Source organism: Lissotriton vulgaris, chromosome 6, assembly GCF_964263255.1.
Source record: "Lissotriton vulgaris chromosome 6, aLisVul1.2, whole genome shotgun sequence".
Taxonomy (NCBI): domain Eukaryota; kingdom Metazoa; phylum Chordata; class Amphibia; order Caudata; family Salamandridae; genus Lissotriton; species Lissotriton vulgaris.
The window spans coordinates 157,033,418-157,047,394 of record NC_141694.1 but is presented as its reverse complement, the minus strand read 5'-3'; the positions used below and the strand labels follow the sequence as shown (position 1 = coordinate 157,047,394).

General features: G+C 41.8%; 1 protein-coding gene across 1 annotated transcript in view; it reads right to left on the bottom strand.

Annotated features, from left to right (window-relative positions):
* Window positions 1-445: 445 nt before the first annotated feature.
* LOC147706945 (uncharacterized) overlaps window positions 446-13,977 on the bottom strand; it is a 109,185-nt gene continuing 95,653 nt past the window's right edge. The window contains exon 5 of the mRNA XM_086925598.1: window positions 446-1,284. Coding sequence (XP_086781724.1) covers window positions 446-1,284 — 839 coding nt within the window. The remainder of the gene's footprint in view (window positions 1,285-13,977) is intronic.

Below are 13,977 nucleotides of genomic sequence, written 5' to 3'. Positions count from 1 at the left end.
TTCATACCTGCAGCCCATTGTCTAGTATGCCTGAAGTGTCTTTTGTATGTTTTGTGTAGTGTTCTGCCTGTGATGGCACAATGAGACCAGTGACTGTTGTTCTGTTGTGTCTCCCTAGGTGCTACAGACGAATCCTGCACTACATACTGTACGTCATTTGGACACATCATGGACATTGTCTACATTGTAAATATTGCACTAAAAACAATACAGCACAAAATCTGATGCATCAGGTATTTTATTTTGACAGTGGACATGTGATTTGTGCGGGGAATATTTACATGATAGTGGGGAATGAGTAGTGAGTTGACAGTCCTGTTCGCTGAGATGCAAGAGTAGAGTTCACATGGATGTGGTGACCCAGTCCAACAGACAGGTGACATTGCCAAGGAAATGTGGGTAAAGACAGTCCAAACAGTCAATGCAGTAGGGAAGAGGGTTGTCATCACAGCTGGCTCCATGACTGGCATGTGGCAGGTGCTTTGCCCCCGGAGACTCCCAGGCTCTTCTTTGGACGCCCCCTAGGTCTTTCTGGTGGGGGGGGGCCTGCTGAATGGCCAGCGGCGTCAGGGAACTCGTCCTTCTCTGTTGGCGCACGGGAGGATGGTGCACTGTCATCCTGCGGCAAAACAGGAGGGGACGGAGGTGGTGGTTGGGACACAGGCCTGTCCCTCTGCAACGCCACTTGCTGGCCCATGAGGTCCACCATCTGTTCAAGGCGGTTGTCGATGGACCTCATCAGCAGGATGAGCTCCCTTAAAAGTTCATCCGACCGGCCACTTTGTCCCTGGACCTCTTGGTATGCCTCCACTACTCTGGTGAAGTGGTCCAGGGATGGTGTCCACTCCTCCCGAGGTCGGGTGGTGACCCTGGCCCTCCTACCTGCTCTTCTGCCACGGACCTCTTGCCTCGCCACTGTCGGTCTATGCACTCTCTCCCAGCCCTCCACAGTAGTTGCTGTGGGCTGGTCATCCACTGGGACAGGGAGGGTGCTGCAGGCGGTACTGGTGGTACTAGTGGTAGTGGTAGTGGCGGTGGCGGTGGTGGCTGCGGTGGAGGCAGAGGCCGTAACAGCAGGGGTCTGCTGCGCTGTTGTTGCAGCAGACGTGGTGGTGGGGAGGATGGGGGCCTGGGACCTCTGGGTCTGTGGCACACCAGATGGGCCGGGCTGGGGCTCATCGTCCAAACTGTCCTGGGAGTCCACATCTGAGAGTCCATGTGCCGGGGGTGGAGACTGGCTCTGCTGGTCGTTCGTGTGGTCCTCAGCAGTGAGTTCTTCATCACCTGTGGAGTAGATGGGGAATGGTCAGTGTTGGGCACTGTGCAAGTATTGTGTCAGCTGAGTATAAACGACAGTCTGTACACTACACAAATATGAAGTTACCAGTGGTACAATTCATGGCAACACTGTGTGTAATTTCATGGTGCAGAGGAACATCATTTACTCATACACGTTGGATGTCAATGCATTGCATGCAATTGTTGCTGCGTTTCGGGATGCAGGTCTCCCATACACACATCAGGAAGAGTTAAGATAGCTACCTACCGGTTAATATAGGGAAAACAGTACAATGGCTGAAACTTGCTCCTGGGTGGGGGAGGCCTCCATGCTGCTGTAGTGTGGGACAGGGGCATGCTGGTAGTGGTAGTGCAGGCCTCCCACCCCCAAACATGTCTCCCAGTGAGTATGGCTGCCTACCTGTTAGGTAAGGGTGGACAGTGCAATGGCTGACACATGCTCCTGGGTGGGGGGGCCTCTATACTGCTGGAGTGTGGGACAGGGGGCATGCTGGGAGTGGTGATTCAGGGCCTCCCACCCCCAAACTGTGCTCCAATACAAGATGGATGCCGACCTGTAAGTATGTTTGTTGACCTGTGCAATGGTTGACACTTGCCCTGGGTGGGGGAGCCTTCCATGCTGCTGGAGTGTGTGCCAGGAGGCATGCTGGGAGTAGTGATTCAGGGCCTCCCACCCCCAAACTGTGCTCCAATACAAGATGGATACCGACCTGTAAGTCTGTTTGTTGACCTGTGCAATGGCTGACACTTGCTCCTGGGTGGGGGAGCCTTCCATGCTGCTGGAGTGTGGGCCAGGAGGCATGCTGGGAGTAGTGATTCAGGGCCTCCCACCGCAAAACAGTGCTCCAATACAAGATGGATGCCGACCTGTAAGTCTGTTTGTTGACCTGTGCAATGGCTGACACTTGCTCCTGGGTGGGGGAGCCTTCCATGCTGCTGGAGTGTGGGCCAGGGGGCATGCTGGGAGTAGTGATTCAGGGCCTCCCACCCCCAAACTGTGCTCCAATACAAGATGGATACCGACCTGTAAGTCTGTTTGTTGACCTGTGCAATGGCTGACACTAGCTCCTGGGTGGGGGAGCCTTCCATGCTGCTGGAGTGTGGGCCAGGAGGCATGCTGGGAGTAGTGATTCAGCACCTCCCACCCCCAAACTGTGCTCCAATACAAGATGGATACCGACCTGTAAGTCTGTTTGTTGACCTGTGCAATGGCTGACACTTGCTCCTGGGTGGGGGAGCCTTCCATGCTGCTGGAGTGTGGGCCAGGGGGCATGCTGGGAGTAGTGATTCAGGGCCTCCCACCCCCAAACTGTGCTCCAATACAAGATGGATACCGACCTGTAAGTCTGTTTGTTGAACTGTGCAATGGCTGACACTTGCTCCTGGGTGGGGGAGGCATCCATGCTGCTGGGGTGTGGGACAGGGGTATGCTGGGAGTGGTGATTCAGGGCCTCCCACCCCCAAACTGTGCTCCAATACAAGATGGATACCGACCTGTAAGTCTGTTTGTTGAACTGTGCAATGGCTGACCATTGCTCCTGGGCGGGGGAGGCCTTTATCCTGCTCAGTTGTGGGACAGGGGTATGTTGGGAGTGGTAGTGCAGGCCTCCCTCCCCATACAGGCCTCCTAAGCAAAGTGGCTAGCTACCTGTTGTGTGAGGGTGGACAGTGTAATGGTGTTTTGGTATTGCAAGGAAGTAGTTCTCAGGGTGTTGTTTGTCATTTGTTTGTACTTACCAGCCTCCGCTCCCCTGGCTACTCCTGTGAGACTCTCAGGAAGCAGTATGGCAAGCACCTTCTCCTCCCATGGTGTGAATGTTTTCTGTGGGAGGGGAGGGCCACTTCCAGTCACGTTTGCCAGCATCCAGTTCTTACTCCTCCTCTCCTTGACAACCCTCTTGAGATCATGCCACCGCTTCATGATCTCCTTCTTGGATCTTGGGGTGGGCCCTACTGCATTCACCCTTTGGACTATCCTTTCCTACATTTGTCTCCTCGTGGCTAATGGTGTCTGTTGGACCAGGCTACCAAACAGTTGTGGCTCTACTCTTACAATCTCATTGACCATGACTGTCAACTCACTCTCGGTGAATTTGGGCATTTTTTGTGTTGTCATGGTGTGTGGTGGTTGAGGTGTTTGTGGGTGCAGGGGTGTGGGTGCAGGGGTATGGTGTTGAGGTGTGAGGTGTGTTGTGTACTGTGGTATTATTTGTGCTGGTGTAAAGGTGGTGGTGATGGTGTTGGTGGATGTGTGTGTGTGCTGTACTCTTTTGCCTCTCCTGTTAGATGTGGGGTATGGCCTTCTAATCTGGAGTGTTGCAAAGGATTGTGGTTTGTGAAGGGCGTGGCTTTATACTCAGCTGTGTGGGTGTGTCTATGTGGATTTTGGGTGTCAGGTGTGTTGTGGGATTGTCCAGGGTTTTTATTTAAATTTTTGCTTTATTTGTTTTATTTGTATGTGTGTTATGTATTTGGGGGTCATGGCTGATTTTATTTGTGCACTGTTTGGCATCACTGCGGTGTTTTGGCATCGTCCGCCATGTTTTTCATGTCCTGTCCGCTGTGGTGTCTATGCTGCAGCTCTTCTGCTATTTTTCCCATTCACTCCTGTGTCCGACCGCGGCGGTCGTTAACAGCGGTTCCGAACGCGACACCCTCGGGGTTATCATAATTTCCCGTGCGGTGTGTCCCCTGTCCTTCCGGCGGGTTGTAGCTTTTCTCCAGCTTTTCCGACCACCTCGGTGGATTTTTGGCCGTCACCGCCTGCGTCGGACGGCTTTGCTTGGTCCGCTACCGCCGCTGTCGGTCTTTAGTGGCGTCTGATCCTAATGTGGCCGCCGGTGTATCCGCGGTGCAGGCGGGTGGTTGGTTTCTGCCTCCATGGCGGTCGGGGTGGTTTTCCGCCCTCTATCCTAATGACCCCTTTTGTCTCAATTACTCAACACTCAACGGACGGCCAAAGATTAGTATGGTGCTTGAATAAACCTCTAGAATCATTGTTTATTTTACTTCACTCGCACCTAGGCCCGTTCCTCAATTGCCTAGCAGAAAGTGGATACAAGATGATGGCTTGGCATTACAATAGGCTAACTCATTGTATCAGGGAGTCCATGCTCAAACCACTTTACTCACTCATGGTAGATCCTAGGTGGTTTGATTGGGCCTGCTCCAAGGTGAACTGTAATCTGAGAGTAGCCCTAAATACCCAGCCGAGAGTAAGATCTGAGATTCTCCATGCACACTGTGAATATAAATCTGCCCCCTCACATAGGAAGAGGGAACTATACAAACAGGATTTGGCGGCGCTGGAAAGCGCAGCTCAGGGGAAGGATAGCAAGTCCTTTTGGGCTATAATAAAATTAATTAGAACAAGAAATTTCCCCCCACTCCCCACATGCAAAACAATATCCCTAGTTCATATTGGGTCACACACTTTACCTCCACTTACCACATTGAGAATTACCCAAGCATACTAGCAGCTTTATTTAATAGACTTTAAAACTTACCACCCCTTTGGAGATTCTTGCACTGACCATCCAGCACAGCTCGGGTGGAAAAGCACCTGGTCCAGATGGGGTGCCAATAGATTTTGTGAAATGTATGCCCTAGCCATGGGGGGCCCTTATCACAAATTGTGCAATTTCCATGGAGCACCACAGATCCCTTCTAATCAAGGTAGACCCCAAATTTGGTAGATTGACTTCCGTTTGTCTCATCATTGACATCCCTGGACAAAGCTTAGGCTTCCATTAAAAACGTTTTTAGCACTAAGCTTTTCGCCGGGGCTGGTCATGAAATGGGGCCCTTGTTTGGCGACCATTCAGTTATGCTCCCAGAGAAACCATTTCCCTAAAAGAGGCCAATGACAGGACCACTTTGGCAGTGTCTTCCCCCTCTCTGGGCTACGGGAGATCAAGAGAGGGCAGAAGCCTGTCCCAAGCTTCGTCCAATAGTTGAGGTTTTTCCGGTAAGTTCCTTTATTTGACCCTCAGAAAAGGTGGGGGCAGACCAACAAAATTGTTCCACAATTGGCACCAACACCCTAAACACCCTCCAAGGAGGAGTCCCTCCTCTTAGAACGGTAGGTGGCGAAACTAAAACATAAAAATATCAATACCAGATCCTCCATTCACTACTAAGGGTTTATCAGCAATCTCTTTCTAGTGGGGGCCTTCAACCCACAATCAACCTATAGAAATTAAACAAGTGGCTTGTATACCACCACATCGAGATGGATTGGATACATCTTTTCAGGGACATTCTTCGGCAGGTCAACTGGTTAGCATGTCTGGACACAAAAGATGCCTATCTTTTGAAACCCATCTCCAAACCTCACAGCAGATTCAGTTTATCTGGAAGGATCAGGTGTAGTAGTTTACGACCCTCCGTTTCAACTTGTCATTAGCAGCTTTAGTGGTTCACAGAGGTCATGAAGCCAGCCATGGAACATCTCAGATGCCTCATTTTACCTGGACAACCTCATTATGGAGCAGTTCCCATCTCAACTGCAGAAACAGTTGACCATGAGAATCTCCCTACCCAAGAACCTAGGATTCATTGTCAATAGGGAGAAATGGGTCCTGGTACTGTCTCCTTGATCATGTTCCTTGTGTTTGTGATATACTCCCTCAAAGCCACACTCAGCCTATCTGCGGAAAGGATGGCAAATATTCAACAAGAACTACAGAGAACACTTGCCAAACCCAGTGCTTAACTAAGTGGCTAGGATAGTAGATCTCCTCTTGTCGTACATCCCGGCCATATAACTGGAGCCCCTCCACTACAGGGCCCTCTAACGACTCAAGGCTTCCCACCTAAGACGGGGCATCATATACTCTGAATCGGTTCCTCTTTCAGAGGAAGTAAAAGAGGAAAATAAGATGGTGGTTAGTCCACATGGAAAACTAGAATGTGCGAGGCATCTTTGGCTCTTATCCCGACCTAATTATCATTTCTGATGCCACCATCTGATGTTAGGGCACCAGGTGTAGAGGATCATCCACCAGTGGAAAGTGGTCATCATAAGAACATCAATTACATATAAATTGCCTAGACCTCCTAGCCAGATCCTTTGTAATCAAATGGTGGACTAGGAAACATGCATAATGCTGTTTTCTTCTAAAGATGGACAGCATTTCAGCTGTGAGATTTATAAACCATCTAGGAGACACATGATTGAAGATTCTCTGTGAAATCATCAAGGTTTTTGGGATGTTTTGCCTTGACAGACAGTTTGCTGTCACGGCTGAGTATCTTTCTGGCAGAACCGATGAGTTGGAGAACTGGAACTCATAGTACTCACAAAACTCCAGCCTATGGACACTGGACCCTTCTGTGTTTCACAATCTGAATCAGCCATGGGGCCCTTTTTTGGTGGACTTATTTGCTTTCCAAATGGATCACCAGATATCCAGATTCTATAGTTGGAGACCAGATCCAGAAACAACAGGAACAGATGCCTTCCTCCGGGACTGGAGTCAAAAACAGTGTTATGCCTTTCTCCCTTCACTATGATCACAGGTACCACGGCGCAAGTGAGGCACCAATGTGAAGAGGAAGCAATTGTGATGCTGATATGCAAGTCTGTAGCCTGGTTTCCAGGTTCAGTGGAATTTTCCTGGGATTCTCTAATACCTCTAACCCATTACAGTTGGACCCTCATGAACCAACATGGATAAACTCACCAGCTAGTGTTAGAAGGAAAACTTCACCTCATGGCATGGAGGATTAAAGGGGACCCTGAAAAATCCCAGGATTCTTGAGACAAGCTAAAGACCTCATTCAAAGAGCAAGGACAGAGAACAACCCACACACAGTTGGTGTGTGGAATGAAATCTGGATCACATGGAGTCCGTCATTTTCCACATACTAAATTTCCTTGCAGTCTTAGCTCTGCAGGGCATGGCTTACAGGTCAGTAAATACTTTCCATTCAGCCATTTCTGCAGGACACCTTTCCATTGATGGAACACAGGTAGGTGAACACCATTTGGTCAGGAAACTGCTACAAGGCATCAGGCTATCTCTTTACCCAGAACCAAGGTATTCAAAACTATGGGATGGGAATATGGTGTTAAACCTCTTCCTCTCATGGCCTGTAAATAGCTTTTTAGCAGGAAACAATTATCAGGTAAGCTTGCTAGTCTTCTTTGTATGATCTCCCGTAGATGAGGGTCAGGTGTGAGAATGTTTGCCCCTTCAGGAGTTAACTTCTCAGTGTGTAGAAACACTAAAACCCACACTATTGTACCCATCTTTTCCAGAATGCCCTCATTTATGTGTGGTTGAATGCCTGAAAACTTACAACAGCATCACTGAGGAGTTCAGACCACCAGGAGGGAAGCAATTCCAAATTTCTCCCCAAAAACATTAATGGCAGTGCCTTCACCAACCATTGCCAGGTGGGTAAGATGGACTATGCAGAAAACAGGTGTAGATATCAATATGTTTGGGGGTCACTCAGCAGGCGTTGCTATGGCTTCTAAAGCTTTTCACCTTCGAGCGAGGCTGGAGAACATCATGAATGCAGCAGACTGGTCCTCAGATTCCTTTTTCAAAAGTTTTTTTTAAAACCTGTTGTAGATTTAGCCTCCATGGTGCTAAGTAAGCTTTGGACCTGCATAATTTTCACCTCCGGTCTAGACATACAAGGAATATTTCCTAGGTATTGTAAATGAACGTTTCAGTTATATTAGGGACACAGAGACGAGGATTATCCCACCTCATGGAATTCCTTGTATTTTTTTGTCCCACCCTTAATTGGGGATAAACACTCACAGTGGAGTACGTAAATATTTTTCAGGTTCATATAAAGTTTTACAATGCATTGATTGGTACTATTTCGAACATTGACATATTACATTGTATACATTTTAGATGATATAATCTGTACACAGTCAAAATATCGAGTCCCTGATTTCGACTTGCAGTAATAGCGAGTTCCAAATATCGGAGGTAAGAAATGTCGATGTTGTAAATATCGTTGTAAAAAATATCGTTTTGATCTATTGTTTGTAATATTGAGTCAAGTAATGTCGAGATAAGAAATATCGATATATAAAATATCGAAATGTCAAAATATTGTTGTTTTATGTTTTATAAATTAGAAATGTTTAATTGTTCAGAAATAATTTTTTACAGTAATTTAAAAAAGTTTTGTAATATATTATACATTTTTGGGAGCCGGATGTTGGGTTTATAGGGGATAAAAGTGGGGAGTGTTTTAAAAATATATATATATATTTTTTTTAATTCATTAAATTGAAATAGGAATTTGAAAATTGAAATTTTTAATTTAATTTAAATTTTTAGGAGTGGGATGTTGGGTTTATTGGGGATAAGGGTGGGGAGTGTTTTAAAAATATTTAAATTATGGGAAAAGTTTTACAAAATTTAGAACATTGAAATATTTATTTGAAATTTGGGGCGTGTTTTAAAAATATTTAAATTAAATAGAATTTTTTTAAATAATTATCCAATGGAAATAGGAATTTGAAATTTCAAATTTAAAAATTAATTTCAAATTTTAGGTGCGGGATGTTGGGTTTATAGGGGATAAGGGGGGACGCTTTAAAAAAATTTAAATTTGAAATACATTATTTTTAAATGAAAAAAAAAGATGGTTAATTTTAATATGTTACATTTGTTTTAAAATGTTATGAGTGGGATGTTGGTTTTATAGGGGTTAAGGGTGGTGAGTGTTTAGATAAATCTTAAATGTTTTAATTTTGAGAAATATTTTAATTATTAAATTTATAATTATAATTTCTAATTTTTATTAGATTTTAATGATTTGGATGTTATGATTATGTGTGATTTGTTTTACAATATAACACATTTCATAAAAAAATCGTTAAATTATTATAATATATTTATAAAATACATTAATATATTTAAAAATAATTATTCTATAGAATTTTAATTTGTATTTAAAAATTAAATAGGTTCAGTGTCCAGCATCTACCCTAATTAAATGGATATTGGAGTTGGAATAGTAAATTAAATAGGTTTAGTGTCCAGCAACTACCCTAATTAAATGTAGATTGGAGTTGGAATATTAAATTAATTATGTTTAGTGTCCAGCACCTACCCCAAGTAAATGTAGATTGGAGTTGGAATAGTAAATTAAATAGGTTTAGTGTCCAGCACCTACCCCAGTTAAATGTAGATTGGAGTTGGAATAGTAAATTAAATAGGTTCAGTGTCTAGCACCTACCCCTATTAAATGTAGATTGGAGTTGGAATAGTAAATTAAACAGGTTTAGTGTCCAGCACCTACTTCAATTAAAAGTAGATTGGAGTTGGAATAGTACATTAAATAGGTTCAGTGTCTAGCACTTACCCCAATTAAATGTAGATTGGAGTTGGAATAGTACATTAAATAGGTTTAGTGTCCAGCACCTACCCCAATTAAATGTAGATTGGAATAGTAAATTAAATAGGTTTAGTGTACAGCACCTACTTCAATTAAATGTAGATTGGAGTTGGAATAGTAAATTAAATAGGTTCAGTGTCCAGCACCTAACCCAATTAAATGTAGATTGGAGTTGGAATAGTAAAACAAATAGGTTTAGTGTCCAGCATCTACCACAATTGAATGTAGATTGGAGTTGGAATAGTAAATTAAATAGGTTTAGTGTCCAGCACCTACCCCAATTAAATGTAGATTTGAGTTGGAATAGTAAATTAAATAGGTTCAGTGTCCAGCACCTAACCCAATTAAATGTAGATTGGAGTTGGAATAGTAAATTAAATAGGTTTAGTGTCCAGCACCTACCCCAATTAAATGTAGATTTGAGTTGGAATAGTAAATTAAATAGGTTTAGTGTCCAGCACCTACTTCAATTAAATGTAGATGTGAGTAGGAATAGTAAATTAAATAGGTTTAGTGTCCAGCATCTACCACAATTAAATGTAGACTGGAGTTGGAATAGTAAATTAAATAGGTTTAGTGTCCAGCACCTACTTCAATTAAATGTAGATGTGAGTAGGAATAGTAAATTAAATAGGTTTAGTGTCCAGCACCTACTTCAATTAAATGTAGATTGGAGTTGGAATAGTAAATTAAATAGGTTTAGTGTCCAGCATCTACCACAATTAAATGTAGATTGGAGTTGGAATAGTAAATTAATTATGTTTAGTGTCCAGCACCTACTTTAAATAAATGTAGATTGGAGTTGGAATAGTAAATTAAATAGGTTTAGTGTCCAGCACCAACACCAATTAAATGTAGATTGTAGTTGGAATAGTAAATTAAATGGGTTTAGTGTCCAGCACCTACCCTAATTAAATGTAGATTGGAGTTGGAATAGTAAATTAAATAGGTTCAGTGTCCAGCACCTACCCTAATTAAATGTAGATAGGAGTTGGAATATTAAATTAAATAGGTTAAGTGTCCAGCACCTACCCTAATTAAATTTAGATTGGAGTTGGAATAGTAAATTAAATAGGTTCAGTGTCCAGCACCTACCCTAATTAAATGTAGATTGGAGTTGGAATAGTAAATTAAATAGGTTCAGTGTTCAGCACCTACCCTAATTAAATGTAGATTGGAGCTGGAATAGTAAATTTAATAGGTTCAGTGTCCAGCACCTACCCTAATTAAATGTAGATTGGAGTTGGAATAGTAAATTAAATAGGTTTAGTGTCCAGCACCTACCCCAATTAAATGTAGATTGGAGTTGGAATAGTAAATTAAATAGGTTCAGTGTCCAGCACCTACAGTAATTAAATGTAGATTGGAGTTGGAATAGTACATTTAATTGGTTCAGTATCCAGCATCTACCCTAATTAAATGTAGATTGGAGTTGGAATAGTAAATTAAATAGGTTCAGTGTCCAGCACCTACCCTAATTAAATGTAGATTGGAGTTGGAATAGTAAATTAAATAGGTTTAGTGTCCAGCACCTAGAGTAATTAAATGTAGATTGGAGTTGGAATAGTACATTTAATTGGTTCAGTGTCCAGCATCTACCCTAATTAAATGTAGATTGGAGTTAGAATAGTAAATTAAATAGGTTCAGTGTCCAGCACCTACCCCAATTAAATGTAGATTGGAGTTGGAATAGTAAACGAAATAGGTTCAGTGTCCAGCACCTACCTTAATTAAATGTATATTGGAGTTGGAATAGTAAATTAATTATGTTTAGTGTCCAGCACCTACTTTAATTAAATGTAGATTGGAGTTTGAATAGTAAATTAAATAGGTTTAGTGTTCACCGCCGACACCAATTAAAGGTAGATTGGAGTTGGAATAGTAAATTAAATGGGTTTAGTGTTCAGCATCCACCCTAATTAAATGTAGATTGGAGTTGGAATAGTAAATTAAATAAGTTCAGTGTCCAGCACCTACCCTAATTAAATGTAGGTAGGAGTTGGAATAGTAAAGTAAATAGGCTCAGTGTCCAGCACCTACCCTAATTAAATGTAGATTGGATTTGGAATAGTAAATTAAATAGGTTCAGTGTCCAGCACCTACCCTAATTAAATGTAGATTGGAGCTGGAATAGTAAATTAAATAGGTTCAGTGTCCAGCACCTACCCTAATTAAATGTACATTGGAGTTGGAATAGCAAATTAAATAGGTTCAGTGTCCAGCACCTACCCTAATTAAATGTAGATTGGAGTTGGAATAGTAAATTAAATAGGTTCAGTGTCCAGCACCTACCCTAATTAAATGTAGATTGGAGTTGGAATAGTAAATTAAATAGGTTTAGTTTCCAGCACCTACCCCAATTAAATGTAGGTTGGAGTTGGAATAGTAAATTAAATAGGTTCAGTGTCCAGCACCTAGAGTAATTAAATGTAGATTGGAGTTGGAATAGTACATTTAATTGGTTCAGTGTCCAGCATCTACCCTACTTAAATGTAGATTGGAGTTGGAATAGTAAATTAAATAGGTTCAGTGTCCAGCACCTACCCCAATTAAATGTAGATTGGAGTTGGAATAGTAAACGAAATAGGTTCAGTGTCCAGCACCTACCTTAATTAAATGTATATTGGGGTTGGAATAGTAAATTAAATAGGTTTAGTGTCCAGCACCTACCCCAATTAAATGTAGGTTTTAGTTGGAATAGTAAATTAAATAGGTTTAGTGTCCAGCACCTAACTCAATTAAATGTAGTTTGGAGTTGGAATAGTTAATTAAATAGGTTTAGTGTCCAGTACCTACTTCAATTAAATGTAGATTGGAATTGGAATACTGAATTAAATAGGTTTAGTGTCCAGCAGCTACCACAATTAAATGCAGATTGGAGTTGCAATAGTAAATTATTTATGTTTAGTGTCCATCACCTACTTTAATTAAATGTAGATTGGAGTTGGAATTGTAAATTGAATAGGTTTAGTGTCCAGCACCTACCCTAATTAAATGTAGATTGGAGTTTGAATAGTAAATTAAATGGGTACAGTGCCCAGCACCTACCCCAATTAAATGTAGATTGGAGTTGGAATAGTAAATTAAATAGGTTTTGTGTCCAGCACCTACCCTAATTAAATGTAGATTGGAGTTGGAATAGTAAATTAAATAGGTTCAGTGTCCGGCACCTATCCTAATTAAATGTAGATTGGAGTTGGAATAGTAAATTAAATAGGTTTTGTGTCCAGCACCTACCCTAATTAAATGTAGTTTGGAGTTGGAATAGTAAATAAATACGTTCAGTGTCCATCACCTACCCTAATTAAATGTAGGTTGGAGTTGGAATAGTAAATTAAATAGGTTCAGTGTCCAGCACCTAGAGTAATTAAATGTAGATTGGAGTTGGAATAGTACATTTAATTGGTTCAGTGTCCAGCATCTACCCTAATTAAATGTAGATTGGAGTTGGAATAGTAAATTAAATAGGTTCAGTGTCCAGCACCTACCCCAATTAAATGTAGATTGGAGTTGGAATAGTAAACAAAATAGGTTCAGTGTCCAGCACCTACCTTAATTAAATGTATATTGGGGTTGGAATAGTAAATTAAATAGGTTTAGTGTCCAGCACCTACCCCAATTAAATGTAGGTTTTAGTTGGAATAGTAAATTAAATAGGTTTAGTGTCCAGCACCTACCTCAATTAAATGTAGATTGGAGTTGGAATAGTTAATTAAATAGGTTTAGTGTCCAGTACCTACTTCAATTAAATGTAGATTGGAATTGGAATACTAAATTAAATAGGTTTAGTGTCCAGCAGCTACCACAATTAAATGCAGATTGGAGTTGCAATAGTAAATTATTTATGTTTAGTGTCCATCACCTACTTTAATTAAATGTAGATTGGAGTTGGAATAGTAAATTGAATAGGTTTAGTGTCCAGCACCTACCCTAATTAAATGTAGATTGGAGTTTGAATAGTAAATTAAATGGGTACAGTGCCCAGCACCTACCCCAATTAAATGTAGATTGGAGTTGGAATAGTAAATTAAATAGGTTTTGTGTCCAGCACCTACCCTAATTAAATGTAGATTGGAGTTGGAATAGTAAATTAAATAGGTTCAGTGTCCGGCACCTATCCTAATTAAATGTAGATTGGAGTTGGAATAGTAAATTAAATAGGTTTTGTGTCCAGCACCTACCCTAATTAAATGTAGTTTGGAGTTGGAATAGTAAATAAATACGTTCAGTGTCCAGCACCTACCCTAATTAAATGTAGATTGGAGTTGGAATAGTAAATTAAATAGGTTCAGTTGATAGAGCGCG